The 21,026-nt window shown below is 40.7% G+C and overlaps 1 protein-coding gene across 3 annotated transcripts in view; it reads right to left on the bottom strand.

Annotated features, from left to right (window-relative positions):
- Positions 1–13,605, bottom strand: part of MCCC2 (methylcrotonyl-CoA carboxylase subunit 2) — a 71,249-nt gene extending 57,644 nt beyond the window's left edge. For 2 of the 3 annotated variants that reach the window (XM_047865903.1, XM_047865910.1), the window contains exons 1-3: positions 13,283–13,605; positions 4,574–4,640; positions 782–866 (exon numbers count right to left, since the gene is read on the bottom strand). In XM_047865903.1, the coding sequence (XP_047721859.1) occupies positions 782–866; positions 4,574–4,640; positions 13,283–13,411 (281 nt within the window). In that variant the 5' untranslated portion in view covers positions 13,412–13,605. The remainder of the gene's footprint in view (positions 1–781; positions 867–4,573; positions 4,641–13,282) is intronic. The other variant, XM_047865895.1, reaches the window with a different exon arrangement.
- Positions 13,606–21,026: the final 7,421 nt, after the last annotated feature.

Below are 21,026 nucleotides of genomic sequence, written 5' to 3'. Positions count from 1 at the left end.
TCGGTTAAACCTCCGACTTTTGATTTTGGTTCAGGACATGATCTCATGGTTCATGAGTTCAAGCCCCACATCGTGCTCTGCGCTGACAGTGCAGAGCCTGCTTGGGATTCTCTCCCCACCCACCCCCCACCCCTCACTCTCTCAAAATAAAAATAAACTTAAAAAAAAAAAAGCCAAAACTCTTACACTAACCTCCAAGGTTTTATGGAATGGAACCCTACCTCCTACCACTCTCCCCTTCATGTCTTCTACCCCAAACACACTGGCATCCTCAGTTCTTGAGCGTATCAGCATATCCTGCACATTCCTACCTCAGGGCCTTTGCAATGGCTATTCCTTCTGTCTGTTAACACTCTTTCACTGTATTTCAGGGCTCTCTCTCTTCACTCCTTCAAATCTTTGCTCAGATGTCACTTTCTCAATGAGGCCTACCCTAACCACCTTATTTAAAACTACAACTTGACCCTCCTCCCTTATTCCAGTCTTTCTTTTTCCCATGACATTTATCACCTTCTAACATACTGCAGAACTTACATTTGTCATTTACTTTCTACTTCCTCCTGCTACAATGTAAACTCCAGTTGGACAAGGACCTGTGTCGGTTTTGTTCACTCATGTATCACTAGCACTTATAACAGTGCCTGACACTTAGAATCTCAATAAACATTTGTTGTTGAATCTTAGAGTAAGAATCAGAATTTTAAATCACTTATTTATAAAACTGTTTAAGAAAGTACCACAGATTAGAGAACACTTGAGTTAGCACTTGGGCAATACCAACCCTGGGTCTAGAAGACTGTCCACTCTTTCTCTGGCTAAAAGTTTTCCTCTTGATACGTGGCGTTCTCGGGCTTTCTCACTGCCTCCTGCGATAAAAACATGATTAGATTAGATTGATAGCATATAAGGTCTCCCAGTAATTTAAGGCCAGAAAAACATAAAACAGCCCAAAATACAGCACTTTTAAAAGTTCAACGTATCTTTTCAGAAACAGCTAATTTTCAGATCTTCCATTCAACTCACAAGCTTTATTTTCTGAAGTAAATAAACTTGCATTAAAAAAAAAAAAATCAGTCAATTTCTGATTTCACAGCATACCATACATTTTCTGAATTCACTGGTAATTGCTTAAAGAAATAATATAGCATCTTCTCTGCAACTCATGCATTGCCAATACTGCCTCAACTCCACACCTGTTCAATACCTACGACTACCTAGCGCTCGGCTACGTACTATGTGAAATTTGAAAAAGTCCTAGCTTCATTTGTCCCAGGCGAAAAGCACTGTTTTAGAAATGACCTCCATGATGAGTGCGGCAAGACTTACCTAAAGGTAGGCGACCCATAACTTTTTACACTGTCTCCAAATGGGAGAGAGCTGCACACCTAACATGCCAACTAAGAAGTCCACTTCTGTTAGTATCTTCACTCAGAGACTGGCTTCTGTGTTTCCTCAAGTTGCTCCGGTCCAAGAAAACTACAGTAGTCAAAGAGCCCACGGAGGTAACCGGGTGAGGCTGCCTGAAGTGAACAGCACACCAACCCTCCCCGAGACTGACAGCTGCTGGGCTCGGTATCTCGTGAATATTGATAACCCACTCTCAGCAACCCAAGGCATCAGACCAGAAAGGGAAGGATCATACAGTACCTTAATAGGTTTATTTTCACTGGTGCCCACGACTTTCATCTTAATCTGCTCTGGGGCTCATGAAGTGTTCAGCTATCTAAAAAAGCTATTTCTTTGGGGGCTTTTTAGGGGAGAAAACAAGCTCTTACCTACTTCATACAAGCTTCCAAGTATTACCTTGTTTTTCAAACCAGGCCTCTTTCCTCTATCCAAGGGAATTTTTTTTTTTTCCTGAAGAGGCAGATGGCATACTTTTAAGATTAAATCTGCCTTAAAGTTACCAAGAAAATTGTATTACACGTTTAACCTTTTAAAATGAAAATAATTCTAGGAGGCAAAGATTTAGTTCCAAAATAGTGTGATGAAGTCAAACCGCTCTTCTCTTTCTCCCAACCACTCAGAGGACCTGACTTCCCCTACTAAGGTGGGTCTGGGTGTAGGAGAGTGCAGGAGAGAGGGGTTATCAAGGGGCACAGGAAATTTCTGGGAGAGGCACGTTTATGATCTTGGTTGTAGTGCCGGTTTCACAAGGAATATACCTATGTCAAAACTCAAATTGTACATTTTAAATAATGCAGTTTATTGTATGTCAGTTACACCTTAATAATACTGTTTAAAAATAAATATTACAAGAAAAATGCACCTGAGGCAATGAAAGGAAAGCCAGGTCTTGTGGTGAGGGTCTTTGGAGAGTCAGGTGACCTAAATACTCACTAAAGGACTAGCAAGGGAGAGGTGGCCAGAGAAGGTAGAATGACAAAGAAGTGATAAGAAACATACACATTTGTTTTCCAAGTACTTAAGATAAAACCATTCTTTGTTAATTCTGCCTAGAGTATGAATTGGCAATTTGGAACAGTTGGTGACTTCCAGTTTTATTAGGAAAAATCAGAAAGAGGGCTATCCTTGAAGCAGATTTTCAGATTACAGAGCTCTGCTCCTCTGGCATTTAAACTGACTTGGTATATGTGGATAGCCATAAAAACAACATGACACAGCATCTTAGTTTTCCAAGGATTATTCTCAAAGATTCTGCACTATCTCCATTTCCACAGACTTGGAGACTGCAAAGCCCTTCTCCTAGCTCGTTTACCATATTGCATTCATTCTAATAGATACATTTTGTTCACACTTTTAACATCCCTGAAATCAGGAAGCATTTTACAGTTTACAGGATGTGGCTTTTTTTTTTTAATGTTTCTTTATTTTGAAAGAGAGAGAGAGAAACAGCACATGCACGTGCAAGTGAGGGAGGGGCAGAGAGAGAAGGAGAGACAGAATTCCAAGCAGGCTCCACACTCAGCTTGATTCTACAACCGAGATCATGACCTGAGGCACAATCAAGAGTTGGGCCAACCAGGCACCCCTATAGCATCTTTTTTTTTTTTTTTTAAGTTTATTTACTTCGAAAGAGAGAGAGGGAGACAGCATGAGCACCAGCAGGGGAGGGGCAGAGAGAGAGGGAGAGAGAATTCCAAGCAGGTTTCATGCTGTCAGCACAGAGCCCAATGCGGGGCTCAAACTCAAAAACCATGAGTTCGTGACCTGAGCTGAAATCAAGAGTCATATGCTTAAGTGACTGAGCCACCCAGGCGCCCCAAGCATCTTTTAATCAACACATCTGTCTGCCTCTGCCTGCACAGCACAAATGTCACTTCAACTGTGACATGCATTGTTAGAACTGTATGCATGGAGTTAACTTCCATTTTAAAAGTCTTCAAAAACCATCTTTAGGTCATTACAAGTCCCCTGTTTTAACCACCAAAACTATTTGTGCTTTTCCATATTGGTAAAGTAATTATCACGCAGCATTATAAAGCTAAGCACTTCAGAATCTATCAAAATACTTACAGTGGCACCTGCGGGGCTCAGTATGTTAAGCATCCAGCTCTTGATTTCTGCTCAGGTCATGATCTCATGGTTTGTGAGTTCAAGCCCCACGTTTGTGCTATGAGCCCAGAACCTGCTTGAGAGTCTCTCTCTCTCTCTCTCTCTCTCTCTCTCTCTCTGCTCTATCCTGCTCGCATGTGCAAGCAGGCACACACACTCTCTCTCTCAAAATAAATGAATAAGCTTAAAAAATAAAAAAAAAAAACCCAACTTATTTTGGAAATACCTTTTAGTTTCAACTCACAAAGCCTTCTAAAGTAAATTTTTGCATTGACCAATAATGGCACAGCAGAATTTGCTGTAACTGTTTATACATTAATAGTTTATATTCCCCATGATGCAATTTCTTCCAAGCAAAAGGATGTCTATTATGTCCACAATTTGAAAATAGAAAATAATAACAATTTGCCAAGTTCTTAGGAAATATCACTTATTTAATCAGCAATAAACCCACATAGACATTATTTACAAGTTATATAACAAAGCAGAAAATTCATAATTACGCAAAATTAGTATATAGGATGAATATAACTAATGAACAGAAAAGGTTTCAGTTGCTTCAGGTAAAACAAAAATTTTAATGGATGCTGTGGCTGAAATAAGCCTTTAAGCAGAAATACTTTAAAAATTAGTGAATCTGAGGGGCACTTGGGTGGCTCAATCGTTTGAGCGTCTGACTTCGGCTCAGGTCATGATCTCCTGGTTTGTGGATTCAAGCCCTGCATCTGGCTCTGGGCTGACAGCTCAAGCCCAGAGCCTGCTTCAGATTCTGTGTCTCCCTCTCTCTCTGCCCCTTCCCTGCTCATGCTTTGTCTCTCAAAACTAAATAAATATAAAAAAACTTTTTAAATTGATGAATCTGAAATTTTACTTTTTCCCACATAATGGCAATGCTGTAAGAGCAAAAAAACTGACAACAGGAAAAAATGAAATGTCAGCACACCAACGAACAGTCTTGAAGAGTCAAAGCTTACTGCTACTGGTTTTTCCTAAAACCAATAACTATCAAGGAACATTTTCATTAAAAGCATAAAAGGAAGAATAAATGAGTGTTTACCTAATCTTATTTTCTGTGCTCGTTCATGGAGCTGATTTACAAGTACTTTCATCTGTTCATAGTTTTCCTAAAACAGAAGCAAAGAAAGGGAGAGTAATATTAGAAAGCAATTATCTTTTTTTTTTTTTAACCAAAGTAAGGGCTAATGTGAACATCATGTGTCACCGCATGTGGCCTCACACCTACCCATGTGGCCTCCATGTGGTCACTCCATCGGATGAAAAGGATGACTCCTGCCTCTCCACCTCTGCCCAAGCTCCCCTTCACTACCACCTTCCCTCTCCAGTCCATCAATCCTAATATTACCCCTCTTTAGAGATCAATTCGTGTTCCCTCTCATCTGTAACACCTCTCATTTCTGGTCACTCCTACTCATTTACCATCTTTCTTCCTTCAGCATTAACCAAACTTAATTCATTTCTATTTGTTTTCCTATTTTAAGGAATATAAGCCCTTAGAGAATTAAAATGCCATCTTCCTTTTTCTGTCCCATCAATCACTGCCCTAAGAAGTTTCCAACCAATGCAGAAATACTTGGGGGTAACTGGGTGGCTCAGTCGGTTGAGCATCTGACTCTTGATATCAGCTCAAGGCATGATCTCACAGTTCGTGGGTTCAAGCCCCACATCACCCTCTTCACTAACTTTGCAAAAGCTGCTTGGGATTTTTGGTCTTCCTCTCTCTCTCTCTCTCTGCCCCTTCCCTGCTCGAATGCTCACTCTCTCTCAAAATAAATAAATAAGGGGCCCCTGGGTGGCTCAGTCGGTTAAGCATCCAACTTCGGCTCAGGTCATGATCTCACAGTTTGTGAGTTCAAGCCCGTGTCAGGCTCTGTGCTGACAGCTCAGAGCCTGGAGCCTGCTTCAGATTCTGTGTCTCCTTCTTGTTCTGCCCCTCTCCTACTCTTTCTCTCTGTCTTTCAAAAATAATAAAACATTAAAAATTTTTTTAAAATAAATAAGTAAACATTAAAAAAAAAACACTTGCTAACTGACAAATTACACTTAAAAACAGAGCCCAGGAAACACAACAGATCCTATTTTATATTTAAAAAGGAACAAGAGCCACCTGGGTGGCTCAGTCAATTAAGCGTCTGACTTCAGCTCAGGTCATGATCTCATGGGTTCCGAGTTCGAGTGCCGTGTTGGGCTCTGGGCTGACAGCTCAGAGCCTGGAGCCTACTTCAGATTCTGTCTCCCTCTCTCTCTGCCTTCCCCCCCCCCCCGCCCCACTCAAAGGTAAACACTAAAAAAAAAATTTATAAATAAATAAAAAGGAACAAAACTCTATGTTTGCACGTCTTTAGAAATTTTCTAGAGTAACATACAAGAAAATATAAACTGTGAGAGGTGGAAAAAGGGTACAGGGCCTCATTTTTCACCTTCTGTAAATTTTGTTTGATCAGTATATTACTTTAGACCAAGAATTGAATAGCTAGTTTTTGTGAAAATTCAGAGTTTAGCCCACTAATACATTTTGCTCCCCACGATGTCTTTAACATCTCTGATGATCTAATTGCTTTTACATGATGCAATACTAAGCAGCTTGCCAGCTGTTCAAAATTAGAAGAATTTACCGTGTTTACAACAGAGCTCTATTATTTATTTTCTACAGCTCTAAGAGCTCCCAAGGTCAAGGTTTCTGCTACATTCTCTTGCCCTGCAAAATGCAGAAAATAAAAAAGGGAGAAGCAGCAGATTGTTAGAGAAAGAACCTCTGCCCTGGATCAGGGAGGTCCCCACCTCAGAACCATCTCTGCCTGCTAGCCCTGTGATGACTTCCCTGCTAGGTCTCCCAAGCCCTGTCCTACGGCAGACAACCTGTGGGAACAGAACTCCGTAACTCGCCTAGAACGTTGTTTCCCAACCTTGACAGACATTGGAATCACTAGGAAGCTTTGAAAAATAAAAATAAAAACAAACCCTCAGAGATTCTGATGTCATTGGTTACAAATGTGGCCTGGGCATTAAGCACCATAAAGGTTCCCCAAGCGATTTAAATATCCAACCAAAAACAGAGGAACACTGGCCCACAGTCTCCATTTCTGAGTTACCCTCAAGGCAAATTGGAAACCTACCAAAAGGGGGGTTTGGTAATAGGCAAAGGGTTCTTTTATCACCAGAATTTTTTCAGATTACCATAGTATTTGCTGATATTAAGAGCATGAGGCAGTGGAAGCTGAGAATTTCGCTCTACTACAAAGCCTAGGTTAGAGATCCTTCTTATTCACAGTTAGCAAAGTCAGAAACTCCCAACTTCATGAATTGCCTCAGACAGAAACAAAGCTCTGCACTGGAGCGTGTCTGTTCAGCCCATCACCAAGAGATGGCATTAGAGCAACGTGTGTAATGCCACCTGACGTGTATGAGGAGACCGAGCAGCCTTTCAAAACCTAACATCCAACCTCGGTACTGACAGCCTCCTAGGCTGAGAACTACTGCTAGTAAGCAGGAGCTGCGTCCTGAACTCCTTTGTCGTCTGCGAGAGACACAGCAGAGGGAATTTGTAAGGGGAAGACCTCCTTGTATGAACAAAACAGAGTGGTAAGGAAGCTCCGGGGGACGGAGTTGGTGGCCAACTCCTATCTATAGCTAAAGGGCATCTTCTCTATGGACTCTCTCACCTGACCCTGCGCTGCAGCTCTGTGGCTCAGGGCTGGGTGCTACTCTGGTCTCAGGCCCTGGGCACCCGCTTGGTGCTGCTGAACACACAGGGTGAGGAAAAGATCTGATTACTATGTTGCTAAGTGGAAAGGAAAGCAGATTGTTTTACTGCAACAAGTAAATATTTTTTGCTGGTTTTGTGCTTAAAGTCTAACTTGTCACTTCTACCTTTATTCTAAGGTTAAAAATCCACCTCATAAATGTCTAAGATACCTTTTTTTTTTTTTTAAAGTAAGCTCTATGCCCAACATAGGGCCAGAACTCATGACCCCGAGATCAACAGTCACACGCTCTACTGACTGAGCCAGCCAGCAGCCACTTAGAAACCTTGATCTCAAGAATCCCCACGGATGGTGAAGCGCCTTCATGAGGATAGGCAGCCTTCTCAAATGCTCCACTGTTTGGAATTTCACTTTCTCTCTCTGCCACTCTCAGCATGTGATTCTATGGTTATTCAACAAAAGATGTGCTCACTGTTGAGCTTAAGGAATTTCTGAAAAAGAACCTCATCCAAACTGTTAACCCTTGTGTCTCTTCACTTTCTAGTAGTCAGGTTAAAAGATAATCTGAAAAATACACTGTAGGAAAGAAAAGAGAAGCCACATATATTGTTCAACATGTGACTCCAAGTTCAATAAAAGGAATTTGGTGCTAATGGAAAAAAAAAATCTGAATACCTACTGTCTCAGCAAGGTATGTGAAAAGCTAACACATTTACCTTGGAGTAAGCTTATATTATTAGTTTAAAATTGAGAGGATGAAGAAAAAAAAGTTTTTCCAGTGACATTATTTGCAGCTAATTCTCAAACAAGTCCATCCAGTCATTATGACATACTATCTCCTTCTCAGTCCTAACTTATTTAGCTCAACAGCACTAGAAAATGAATAGACAGGTTACAGTATGGCAAAGTGAAGGGGCAGGGATTTCTCTAACATGTTCAGCTCCTCTTTAATGGGGTTTGTCATTGTTGTTAATAAAAGAAATTTAGGGGCACCTGGGTGGCTCAGTCAGTCAAGTGTCCAACTTCAGCTTAGGTCATGATCTCATGGTTCATGAGTTTGAGCCCCGTGTCAGGCTCTGTGCTGACAGCTCAGAGCCTGGAGGCTGCTTCAGATTCTGTGTTTCCCTCTCTCTCTGCCCCTCCCCCACTCATGCTCTGTGTCTCTCTCAAAAATAAATCAACATAAAAATTAAAAATAGAAGAAACTTAACTTTGTTTCATGGAAATTTTCAAACATACACAAAAGCAAAAAAGATTAGTATAATAAATGTAGCCAAAGTCCTTCAACAATTATCCACAATGGCCCAAGTTTTTTTATTTTTGCCCCCACCCCGAATTATTTTGAAGAAAATACTGGACATAACACTTCCTCTGTAAGTATTTCCAAATCTCCAAAAGATGAGGACCATTACTGCATACCAATACTCTGTTAATAAAATCAAATATCCAATTAGTGAAGACACTTCCTCAGCTGTCAGAGGAAGTTTACAGTTTACAGTTTTTTACAGTTTATTTGAAAGGATTCTATGGAAGGTCTATATAGCCACAAGCGACTGATATTTCTTAAGTCTTTTCTGAAATTCTGAAATTTTCTGAAACTAAGTCTTTTCTAAGTTCATCCATCTTTTTTTTTGCCTTGACATGTTCTCTTTGTCCCCTAGATTTTTCCCACAATGTTAAATGTGTCCTCCCAGTATCCTTCAACAAGTTCTTCTTCCCTTGCAGATCTAGAGGCTGATGGGATTTTGTTGTGCCGTAGTTTCTTATTTTCCCCCCAACTCATCAAGAATTAGCTGACCTCGGGGAGCCTGGGTGGTTCAGTCGGTTGAGCATCCGACTCTTGGTTTGGGCTCAGGTCATGATCCCAGGGTTGTAGGATCAAGCCCCGAGTGGGGCTCCACTTGCCACTTAAGATTCTCCTTCAGCAGGGCATCTGGGTGGCTCAGCTGGTTGAGCGTCCGTCGGACTTTGGCTCAGGTCAGGATCACAGTTCATGAGTTTGAGCTCTGTATTGGGTTCTGTGAGGACAGTTTAGAGCCTGGAGTCTGCTTTGGACTCTGTGTTTCCCTTTCTCTCTGTCCCTCCCCAACTTGCATTCTCCCTCTCTCTCTCAAAAATAAATATTTTTAAAAAAGAAAGAAAAAGATTCTCCCTCTGTCCCTCTTTCTCTAAATTTTTTTAAAGTGAAAAAAAAAATAATAATTAGCTGATGCCCCTCCACCTGCATTCTACCTCCTAGTCTTCTGTCAACTTTGCAAACCACAGGCACCAAAGTTCAGAATTGATGAGTAGTTCCATACACACAGAGAAAACAAGTAATTCTCTACTAAAGTGGGCTGAAACCCAAGGTACAATTGCTATAGCCTATGACATTGACCAATTTAGAACAAAGTCAATCAAACCTAAAGCTACTTATACAAGGGATCTTTATCCTAGCTAAGCCAGTCTTCCAATTAAGAAATAAAGGAAATTGTCACCAATTGCCAAGGCTTTCTGAAGCATATGGACATGAGAAGTGACAGCAGGCAGTTTGGATTCCTAGTCACTAAGAAAACTGGGCAGAGAGAAACCAGACTGTGGCCAGGGCTCCTATGTGCCATCTCCCACCCAAGGCATGGCTTTATTTTTTGTTCCCCTCTTGTGGGTTTTTGTTTGCCTTAAAGTTTACTACTTGTAGCTGGTGGCCCCAGAAGACAAGGATACACCTAAGTGAAATCTTTTAACATCCAACATAAGAACACATCCACTCTCTCTCTACCGTTTATCTGTGGCAGACACGTAGAGCTGCTTATCCATATCCATTCTTCCATCTTTCTTAATGATGAAATCCCAATTTTATTCAAGGTAACAACATGCCTTGCTGGAAAAGTAAAACATCATAGCCTCCTTTTGTAGACAGGTGTGGCCATGTGACTAAATTCTAACCAATGAAATAGAGGCAGAAGTTGTTAGGCATGACTTCTAGAAAGGCTTCTTAAAAAGAAAACAAACAGGTGAGGGTGTCCTTTCGCCTACTCTCCCTTCCTCCTCTTTGTCCCTGAACTCAGACATAATAGGTGGAGCTTATGTGGCAACCTCTACAGCATGAGACAGAATGTACTACTTACTCAAAATTCTTCTGTCCCTCTCATCCTTGCCAAGGTTCAGTGTGAGATTATTTGTCCCCACCCACAGTCCATGAGTCTGTCCCTTTTACTTGCTCTGACCAGTGGAATGTGGGCAAGGGTGACAGTGTACCAAATGCAAGCAAAGGCTCTAAGAGGGACAGTGTTTCCATAGTCCCGTCTTGAACCCCAGCCTTCCATTATGAGAGAAGCATCCCTTGGCAGCCACTGCCCCTTCGGTCTGAGTTTGGGAATAAAAAACAAATACAGCAGACCTGAATCTGGTATGCTGCCCAGAGAAGAACCACCACAACCAACCCTGATCCCAGAGCAAAAAATAAATATCTGTTCTTTTGGACACAGAGATCTTGGGATTGTTTGCTATACAGCATTACTGAAGCGAAAAGCTAGCTAAACAGATCCTGAGATGACATCACGGAGGGAAGGAAAAGTTGTGAGAGCTAATACTTCTTGAGGGCTTATTATGTCCCAGGCAATGTTACAGGCAGCCACTAATTGTCCTGATGGTTCTATAAGATATGCACAGTTATTAATGCTATTATACAATTGAGGTAACTGAGGTACAGAGAGGTTAAGTAACTAGTCCAAAATCACTCAGCTAACAAGTAGTAGAGCCAGGATTTAAGCCAAGGCTCACTAGTTCCAGAACCTTGCTCTTAAACCATTATGCCACACTGTCTTTGCCCACTCACAGGGCCACTGTTAACACTTTAGCTTATTTCCCTCCTGTTTTTCCTCTCCATGGAAATATGTTATTTTTTAGTTTTTAACATACATGAAATACTAGACTAAGACCTTTCCCATCATACCACAACTACTTCCGTATTCTAATTACTAGTGCACAGACCGGACCAGAACATTAAACATTTTACACAAAGAAAGAAGTTATACGCTCAGGCCTATACCCCCAAACCCCTAGCTAACAGCCACCATCAAAAACATAGGCCTCGGGGCGCCTGGGTGGCTCAGTCAGTTAAGCCTCCAACTTCGGCTCAGGTCATGATCATGCAGTTCGTGAGTTCGGGCTCTGTGCTGTCAGCTGAGCCTGGAGCATGCTTCAGATTCTGTCTCCCTCTCTCTCTGCCCCTTCCCCGTTCACACTCTGTCTGTCTCCTTCAAAGATGAATAAACATTAAAAAAGCAAAACAAAACAAAACACAGGCCTGGACCTAAAGCCAAAAAGATGGCAGACCAGGAAGCTCCAGGCCCTCATTCTCCCACAGAGACAGGCCCAAACAACCAAAAACTGGCTAAAATAACCTTACAGAAACTCTGGAAAATGTCAAAAGCCTACAGCAACCAGAAGAACACCCAGCCAAGAAGTCATATTCAAAACAGAAACAAGTCTCTCCTCCATACTGCCACCACACTAATGATTCGATCACATCCCATAGGATTTTGCCACTTCCCTACTTAAATATCTTAGCAGACAGCCTGCAAAATGAAATCCGAAGGTGGCTTCAGCACGCAAAACGCTCCACTATTTAATCTCATCTACTCCATGAATTCATCGACTCCATCAATTCCATTCCCTAGTCATTACTTCTAAGTCCTCATACCCTCTATATGCTTTCAGAACTTGGTTATCTATGTTCTCATAACTTCCGTAGTTTGTACAGACTTGCCTCTCCTTCTCCACTCTGAACCTGACCAGCTCTGACCCAACAACAGTCAAGATCCAACTCACTCATTACTTTGTATCTGTGGCTTTCTGTAACCACCTTTTTCAAGTTTTAGATACCACTTACCACAATGCACTGTAAGTACATGCTTTCTTGTTCACCTTCCCCACAAAATTATGACCTATACCAAGTACCTAACATACTGCCTAAACCAAAGAAACCACTTAATATTTCTGAATTAAACAGTTCTCTCCCGACCCCAGAAAATCTAGACTTTAGGAACCCTCTCACTGGATACTGTTTGCTTCAGCCTGCTTATTTTCTTTCGATGTAAGGAAACTGTTTAAAATGTCTTTTCCAGGGGCGCCTGGGTGGCGCAGTCGGTTAAGCGTCCGACTTCAGCCAGGTCCCGATCTCGCAGTCCGTGAGTTCGAGCCCCGCGTCGGGCTCTGGGCTGATGGCTCAGAGCCTGGAGCCTGTTTCCGATTCTGTGTCTCCCTCTCTCTCTCTGCCCCTCCCCCGTTCATGCTCTGTCTCTCTCTGTCCCAAAAATAAATAAATGTTGAAAAAAAAAATTTTTTTTTAAATAAAAATAAAAAAAATAAAATGTCTTTTCTGAAAGTTACTTGTACAACTTAAATGTTATCTGTATAACCTCAGAAACCATGGGATAGGGTGGAATTTCCCGGCTTTGAAATTTCACAAGCTGTTTCTGTGACACTGTTATACCTCCCAATTCCAAGAAAGGGTTATTCAAAGACAGCATGCGATAAGTATGTTCTATTAACATAACCAACTATTTAACTAAAGTCTGGTAAGCACAACCCTATCTGTACCAGGCAAGTGGTTCCCAAAGCTGGACTTCGCCAAGCCCTCAGGACTTCACTAACAAGGCAAACACCAGGATCCCACCCCAGAGACCCCAAAGATCCAGGCCAGGGCTTAACGCAGCCGTATATTCGACAAGTTCCTCGGCTGACAATGCTAAGTCAGGTTTTGAGAACCAGTGATTTCAAAGATACAAAATACAGTGCCAGTGCTAAAAGTGAACTAAGATATATTTTACTTGGAACTATCTTCCTCTGCAAACTTCACGACCCCTACTGTGTCCCAGAATCATGACTGGAGGCTCCAGAGAAAAGAACAGAGCTGTTAAAGTGTGTCCACAGTTCACCGGCTTCCTTGGCCGGCCAGTGTTTATTCCTGTCCGGCCCACACTGGCGGACACAGGAAGAGGAGTCACAGGCTCAGTCAGGGGTTTCCAGGCCCGGGCCGCCGGAGCGCTCGCGCAGCCTACCTGGTAGATGGCAGAACCCGAGTCCGGCTGGGTACCCAGTGTGGCCACCGAGTCTCCGTGATAAGCGCGCGGCCCGGGGACAAGGGCGCGGGCGCACTGCCGCAGGGCTAACCTCAGGGAAGCCCACATGACAGCCGGCCCGGAGCGAAGAACTAGCGCAACAGAGCGGCCCGCGCAGGTTCAGAGTTGGTTATTTCCCAGCCGGCTTCCCTGAGTCGGGGTGCAACTCAGCTGGCGTCCTTACAGCCCAACCCGCGTGAAACACCCCAAAGTCTCAGGCCAGCCACGGCACGTGCGTGGGCTCGCCAGCCGTAAAAGGTCGACGCTGCGCACCACGCCCCCCGAACTCAGCCAATAAGCGACAGAGGCGCAGCACCGCGAGGTCCTGTCCCCTCGCGAGCGCGGGAGTTCCGCGGTCCGGAGGCGGAGCCACCTTCCCCTTGCCGCCCCTCCTGTCTGCTTGCTGTGCTGGCTAGGTGAGGTTCAGTATCTTGGGAATCGTCTCTGTTGGTTTTCCTCGTGCTGTTTTCTTCTTCCCCTCTTAATAGAAAGGGGCTTGTGGGGGAGGGGAAGGAAAAGAAAAAAAAAGTTAGAGAGGGAGAGAGCCAATCCATAAGAGACTCTTAAAAACTGAGAATAAGCACTGGGTTGAGCACTAGGTGTTGTATGGAAACCAGTTCGACAATAAATTTCATATTTTAAAAAAAAGGGGGGGCTGGCACTTGAAAAATCTTATCCCTATAGGAGAGCTGGAAACCGAACAGGCAATTAAGCTGTCCTGAGAAACAAAACTCTTTAAAGGAGATACATATTTATTCATTCATTGAGCAAATATTTCTTCAGTGTCTCCTGTGTCCATTGCTCTTCTGGCGCTGGGTCTTATAATTTCATGAGTCTTCCAGCTTTGTCTTCTCTTTCAGGTGTTTTGTTTTTGTTTTTAGCTATTTGGGGTGGGCTTCTTGAGATTCCGTATTAATTTTAGTATGGGTTTTTCTGTTTCTGAAAAAAAAAATGTCATTGGGGTTTTGATAGGGATTGCATTGAATCTGTTCACACTGGATAATATTGACATCTTAATGGGGCGCCTGGTTGGCTCAGGTCATGACCTCAAAGTTTGTGAGTTTGAGCCCTGCATCGGGCTCTGTGCTAACAGCTCAGAGGCTGGAGCCTGCTTCAGATTCTGTGTCTCCCTCGCTCTCTGCCCCTCCCCCACACATGCTAGCGCGCTCACTGTCTCTGTCTCTCTCAGAAATAAACATTAAAAATTTTTTTTTAAATATATTGACAACAGTATTAAGTTTTGCAGTCCATGGACATGGAATGTGTTACCAGGTATTTGTGTCTTTAATTTCTTTCAGCAATGTTTTGTAGTTTTCATTGGACAAGTTTTACACCTCCTTGGTTAATTCTTATTTTATGCTTTTGGTATTTTATTATTTTTGATATTATTGTAAATGGAAATTGTCTCTGTAATTTCCTTTTCAACTTGTTCATTATTAGTGTATAAAAATCCAATTGGTCTTTGTGTGTTGACTTTGTATCCTGCTACTTTGCTGAATTCATTTATTCTAACAGTATCCTGCTACTTTGCTGAATTCATTTATTCTAACAGGGTTTTTTTGGCGGGGGTGGATCTTTAGGGATATTCTACATACTTCTCATCTGCAAAGAGATCATTTTACTTCTTCCCTTCCAATTTGAATGCCTTTTATTTCTCATTTTTGCCTAATTGCTCTGGCTAGGACTTCCAGCATTATGTGAATAGCAGTGGCAAAAGTGGACCTTCTTGCCTTGTTCCTGATCTTCAGAGAAAACACTTTCAGTCTTTCATCACTGAGTATGATGTTTGCTGTGCATTTTTCATATGCAGCCTTTATGATGTTAAGGTAGTTTTCTTGTATCCTTAGTTGATTGTTTTTATTATGAAAGAGTGTTGAATTTTGTGAAATGTTTTTCTGCATCATTTGAAATGATCATGTGTGTCTTTTTTTCTTCTTTATTCTGTTAATGTGGTATATTTCATTGATCAGTTTTGGTATGTTGAACCATCATCTTTGCATTCCAGGAATAAGCCCCACTTGGTCATGGTGTATAATCCTTTTTATTATGGTGCTGAATTCAGTTTACCAGTATTGTATTGAGGATTTTGCATCAACATACATAAGGGTATTGGTTTGTAAGGTTCTTGTGTCATTGTCTGGGTTTGGAATCAGGATAATGGCCTCAGAAAGCATCAGGAAGTGTTCTCATCAATTTTTTGTAGAAGTTTGAGAATGATTGGTATTAGTTCTTCTTTAAATGTTTGGTAGAATTACTGAAGCCACAAAGTCCTTTTTGTCTGGAGTTTGTTTTTGATTACTGATTCAATCTTTTTACTGTATATCTATTCAAATTTTGTCTGGAGTTTGTTTTTTTGTTGTTGTTGTTTGTTTTAGAGAGAGAGAGAGACACCACGAGCAGAGGAGAGGGGCAGAAGGAGAGAAAATCTTAAGCAGGCTTCACACTCAGCGCGGATCCCATCACGGGGCTTGATCCAATGACCCTGGGATCATGACCTGAGCTAAAATCAAGAGCCAGACTCTCAACTGACAGAGCCACCCAGGCACTTCTCAAGTTTTCGATTTCCTTGCAATGTAGTCTTGGTAGGTTTTGTTTCTAGGGATTTGTCCCATTTCATCTAGGTTATCCAGTTTGTTGGTGTGGAGTTGTTCATAGTGTTGTTTACTTTTTTCATTTAGGGAATACGATATTTCAGCTTTCATAATGGAAATAAAGATGTTTTTACCTCTTTCTCTCTTAAATGATCCCAAAGCAACAAAGGAGCACAAAAAAGAATTCATATCCCACCTTCAGTTAAACTAGGACACATGTGAAGACAGTAAGCAAAAATAGGAATGATAAATTTAGCAGAAAAAAGGAAGCTGAAATCTAAGTGCTTGCAGTGGAAGATAAAAACAAGTAACAAGTCAGTTTACCTCCCAGAAATCCCTGCAAGGCTCAGAAATTGGTGGTACCAGCAATAGAGAAAGGTGTGGATGGATGTGGGGAGAAGCGGTGGAGACCAAGAAACAGTGGAACTACTTGGAAATCTGTATAAGAAGTAATTAGAACCCTGGGTTTCCATTCCCACTTTGCCCAGGAGAAATTTTCTGGAGAAATTGCCATCTCAGAAATTTCAAATATAGGGACATTAGACAAGAGTGAAGTGCCAGACTGAAATCAAAAAGATTAAAAGTTTGGAGGCCAAATCAAGAAAACCCTGTTCCCCACCTTCTTTTTTCCTCCAAGGTCTCAAATGCTGGCTACCAGCATTTATCTACAACAAATCCATATAGAAGTTTATATAGAAGTCCAGAGAAACCTTAACACTTAACAGAAAAGATCAACAGTGACATTTGAAGTTCCCCAATGGAAAAATTCCTTAGAAAATAATGCATCTACAGTGTACCTCCAAATTGGCATGTCCTATCTATCTATAATCCATTAAGTTTGTAAAAGCTCCCAATCAACATTTTAGAAACTTTCTCTAACATATACATGGATAGCCAAGGATCAACAGGCATTTGAGGAAAGTTTTCAGCATGAAAAAAGATACCCACCTCAACCAAAAAAACCTCAGAAGAAACCAGTAGTAAAAGGAACAGAATAAACTGCAACATCCTTAGAAAAATGGAAATATATGGCATTCATGAAACAAGAACAGGATTATGAAAAAAATTTTTAAAGCTTCTGGAAATAAATATATGAAATCAAGAATTTTAATCTGTAGAAGGGAAGGAAACATGGAAATAAAATTTTTTTTTAATGTTCATTTTGAGAGACAGAGTGAGCGAACAAGTCAGCATGAGCAAGGGAGGGGCAGAGGAAGAGCATCCCAAGCAGGCTCCCAGCTATAGCGCAAAGTCTGATGTGAGGCTTGACCTCATGATTGGCTCAATCTCATGACTGTGACATCATGACCTGAGCCAAAATCAAGAGTCAGACGCTTAACTGACTGAGCCAGCCAGGCACCCCAGGAAATAAAATTTTAAGCCTCATTTCCAATTTAAAATTTGGTAGAAATGTAATCAAAGCTAGAGATTACAAGCTTTAATTAGTCACTTAATGAGAAATTATTAAGATGGGAAAACATGTCATAAGGAAACAAGATACTCTGCTAGATAAATTTATTAGATAAATGAGAGGTTAGCAATTATTTCCTGGTTGGCATTTAACTTCAGTTTATTCTTAATGTTATACTTATCTAAAGTTTTAGTGGTTTATACTTGTGTATCTTACTATAATTGAGTTTTTAACTCTGTTTGCTAAAGGCAAATAGCATTGCTATAATATTGAAAGGCTTCCTTTAATAGACCCAAGGGTTGCTTTTAAACCTTAAGACTATGGGGGCGCCTGGGTGGTTCAGTCAGTTGGGCGTCCGACTTCAGCTCAGGTCATGATCTCACAGTCCATGAGTTCAAGCCCCACATGAGGCTCTGTGCTGACAGCTCAGAGCCTGGAGCCTGCTTCAGATTCTGTGTCTCCCTCTCTCTCTGCTCCTCCCCTGCTCATGCTCTGTCTCTCCCAGTCTCAAAAATAAATAAAAATATTTTTAAAAACTTAAAAAAAAATAAACCTTAAGACTATGAATGGGTGCTATAGAAAACTGTTAAAATATTTATTATAATACAAAAATCATGTTTTAATATTTTAGCAATAAACAGTTAGAAAATAAACACTATTTATAACACCATTTATAAATGGTTTTAAAAACATTTATAATGTCATCACAGAGCATCAACTCTTGGGGCTCCTGGCGGGCTTACTTGGTATGGCATATGACTTTTGATCTTGGGGTTGTGGGTTTGAGCCCCACGATGGGTATAGAGATTACATTAAAAAATCTTTTAAAAAAAAGAACATCAAGTACTTAGAAATGTAACAAATGAGGTGACACTAGTATGGATTTACACAAGAGAAATAAAAACATGTCTACAAAAAGATTTGCATAAGAATATATAAACAGTCCCCTAGGAAAATGAACAGGAAATTATGGTGTATTCGTATAATGTGGTATACTCATAAAATAGAATAAAACTCAGCAGCAAAAGCAAACTGCTAACAGGGATGAATCCCAAAAACATTGAGCAGAAGTAACCAGATAGAAAAAAACGGGCAGTGTGTGATTCCACAAAGTTTAAGTCCAAGCAAAACTAATCTCTAGGTGACAGAGGGGAAAGAGCTTAAGCGAACTTCCTGGCATGATGGAAATGTTTGTTTTGCAGGGTAGTTACAAAGGTGTATGCATTGTCCTTGCTCAAAGTGAGTACTTCAGATCTGTGTATCTTATTAAATGTAAACTATGCCTTAAAACTGTTAACTGCAGGGGTGTCTGGGTGGTTCAGTCGGTTAAGCATCTGACTCTTGATCTTGGCTCACGTTATGATCTCATGGTTCTTCAGATCAAGACCCACGTCAGCTCTGTGCAGACAGTGCAGAGCTTCCTTGGGATTCTCTCTCCCTCTCTCTCCGCCCCTCCCATGCGTGTACTCCCTCCCTCCCTCTCTCTCTCTCTCTCTCTCTCTCTCTCTCTCAAAACAAATAAATACATAAAAATATTTTTAATTAAAAAAAAAGATTAATAGAAACTGCAGATATGAGAACCGTGAAAATGAAAAGGACAAAATTATCAAAACAATAATATAAGAACGTTTCCCAGAAGGGAGGTAAATGAAGATTCCATATTAAAAAGATCCATTAAGTTTCCAGCAGCATGAATTTAGGGGCGGGAAAGGAAGGCAAGCTTACACCAAAGTTCATTATTGTGAACAATACCAGGTCATAAAACTGTAAATAGGCAAGCCACTTTCAAAGGATAGATAGGGAATCAGAATAGAAACTGCAAACTGGAAGACAATGGAGCATGCCTTTAAAATGACATGAAAAGCATTTTCAAATTATCCAGGATTTTATTCATAGCCTGCGAGTAGAATAAAGAAATTTCAGACACGAAATGTCTTAAATAATATTATCACCCATGTATCCTCTTGCCGTAAACAGTGGAGGATATACCCACCAAAAAAATCAAGAAAGACAATGGCATGGGCACTACAGAGAATCTAAACCAGGAAAGAAGGGTAGGAAGTTCATAGAGAAATGGCAAAGGGCAGTACCACAATGACAGCTGTACTGCACATAAAGACCTATGAAGCCACTAGACCAGTTACAGTAGGAAGAAAGACGTCCATAAAGTTTTCCAGGAAAAAAAGCAAACTGTTTATCTGGCAGTTTGGCCACGTGGAAAATGATATGGAGAGGCATTTTGAAGCAATTATTAACTCCAAGAAAAACAAAAGGTTGCACCATAAATGTCACTTTAGTACATAATGTGGTACAGCATTGAATAATTACAATTAATACAATAACAATATTAAATATGGATTAAGCCATAATTGTAACATATTAAGAGGGAAGGCATGGAAGGGACAGTTTAAGAAAGCTAATACTCTTTTTTTTTTATTTTTGAGAGAGCGTGCACACATGCGAGACAGAAGGGGAGGGGCAGAGAGAGAGGGAGAGAGAAAGACATAAAATCCAAAACAGGCTCCATGCTGTCAGTGCAAAGCCTTATTGTGGGGCTCAAACCCATGAATCATGAGATCACAACCTGAGATGAAGTCAGGCACTCAACCAACTGAGCCACCCAGGTCCCAAGAAAGCTAAGTCAATTCACAATGCCTAATATTCATAAATAAGAGATTAACAGAATAACCATATTTAGAAATATGTAATAACAGAAGAAATAGCTAGTTTGACATCTAGCACTACTTTACTTTTTAAGCCATGTACAATAATTTTTTTAATATGAAATAATGCATATTAAAAGGTTAGTAGTGTGCCTAGCATAATAAATGGTAACCTATTGTTTTAAAAAAGTGAGTTTTTAAAAATCCATGCAGGAGGAAATGAGAGTAAAAAGTCAGAATTTTAGCCACAAATTTAGCTTTGCATTGATAAAGAAAACAACATAAGGATACACACAGCCCACATAAAATACCAGACCAGTTGAACAGAAGCCCAATTATTCCTGGCACTGAAGTCAAATGTCTCCTACAGATTCTAAGTAGGATATTGGGTAATAAAACTTTTTAAAAGTCTGTAACATCATTATAGTAAAAATAACAATTTCTTTAGGCTTTTGCACTATTTGACATAATATCCCTAACCTCAAGCAGACAAAACAATGTAGGCGGCCCATATACATAGCTCTTTGATGATGTGACCAAATTCAATATAAAAATTATATCTGGAGAAATGACTAGACTACCCTTTAGGAAAATTTCTACAAATATTTCTCTCAGCCAAATTTTTTGACCAGCTAAGATTTTGCCAATATCCACTTCAGAAGTCCAGGCTTATATTATGTTCAGGACTAAAGTTTCCCATTTGCCTTTCTCTACAGAGAAAACAAAATGGGAAGAGAAAAAAGAGTGAAAGAGATTGAGAGTTCTTGTACCTAAAAATTCATTATAGAAGCAAAAAAGCAACTCTCCACGTGTCCTAAGTGGGAATGAGGGGAAAGGATATTCTTTATTCTTACAAGATCAAAAAAATACCCTTCACAGCAAGCGTATCAAATAAAAGATTAATTCTTCCAGGTATACCATATTTTTATGGAAGGAAGAAAGCTGTAGGTGAAAAACTGACAAGTTTTGGTTAATTAAACATTAATATCTTTCAGTTATTAATAAAAACACAACCGAAA

The sequence above is a fragment of the Prionailurus viverrinus genome, chromosome A1 (genome assembly GCF_022837055.1).
Source record: "Prionailurus viverrinus isolate Anna chromosome A1, UM_Priviv_1.0, whole genome shotgun sequence".
NCBI lineage: Eukaryota > Metazoa > Chordata > Mammalia > Carnivora > Felidae > Prionailurus > Prionailurus viverrinus.
The sequence above is the reverse complement of the archived record's forward strand: the minus strand, read 5'-3'. Positions and strand labels throughout refer to the sequence as shown.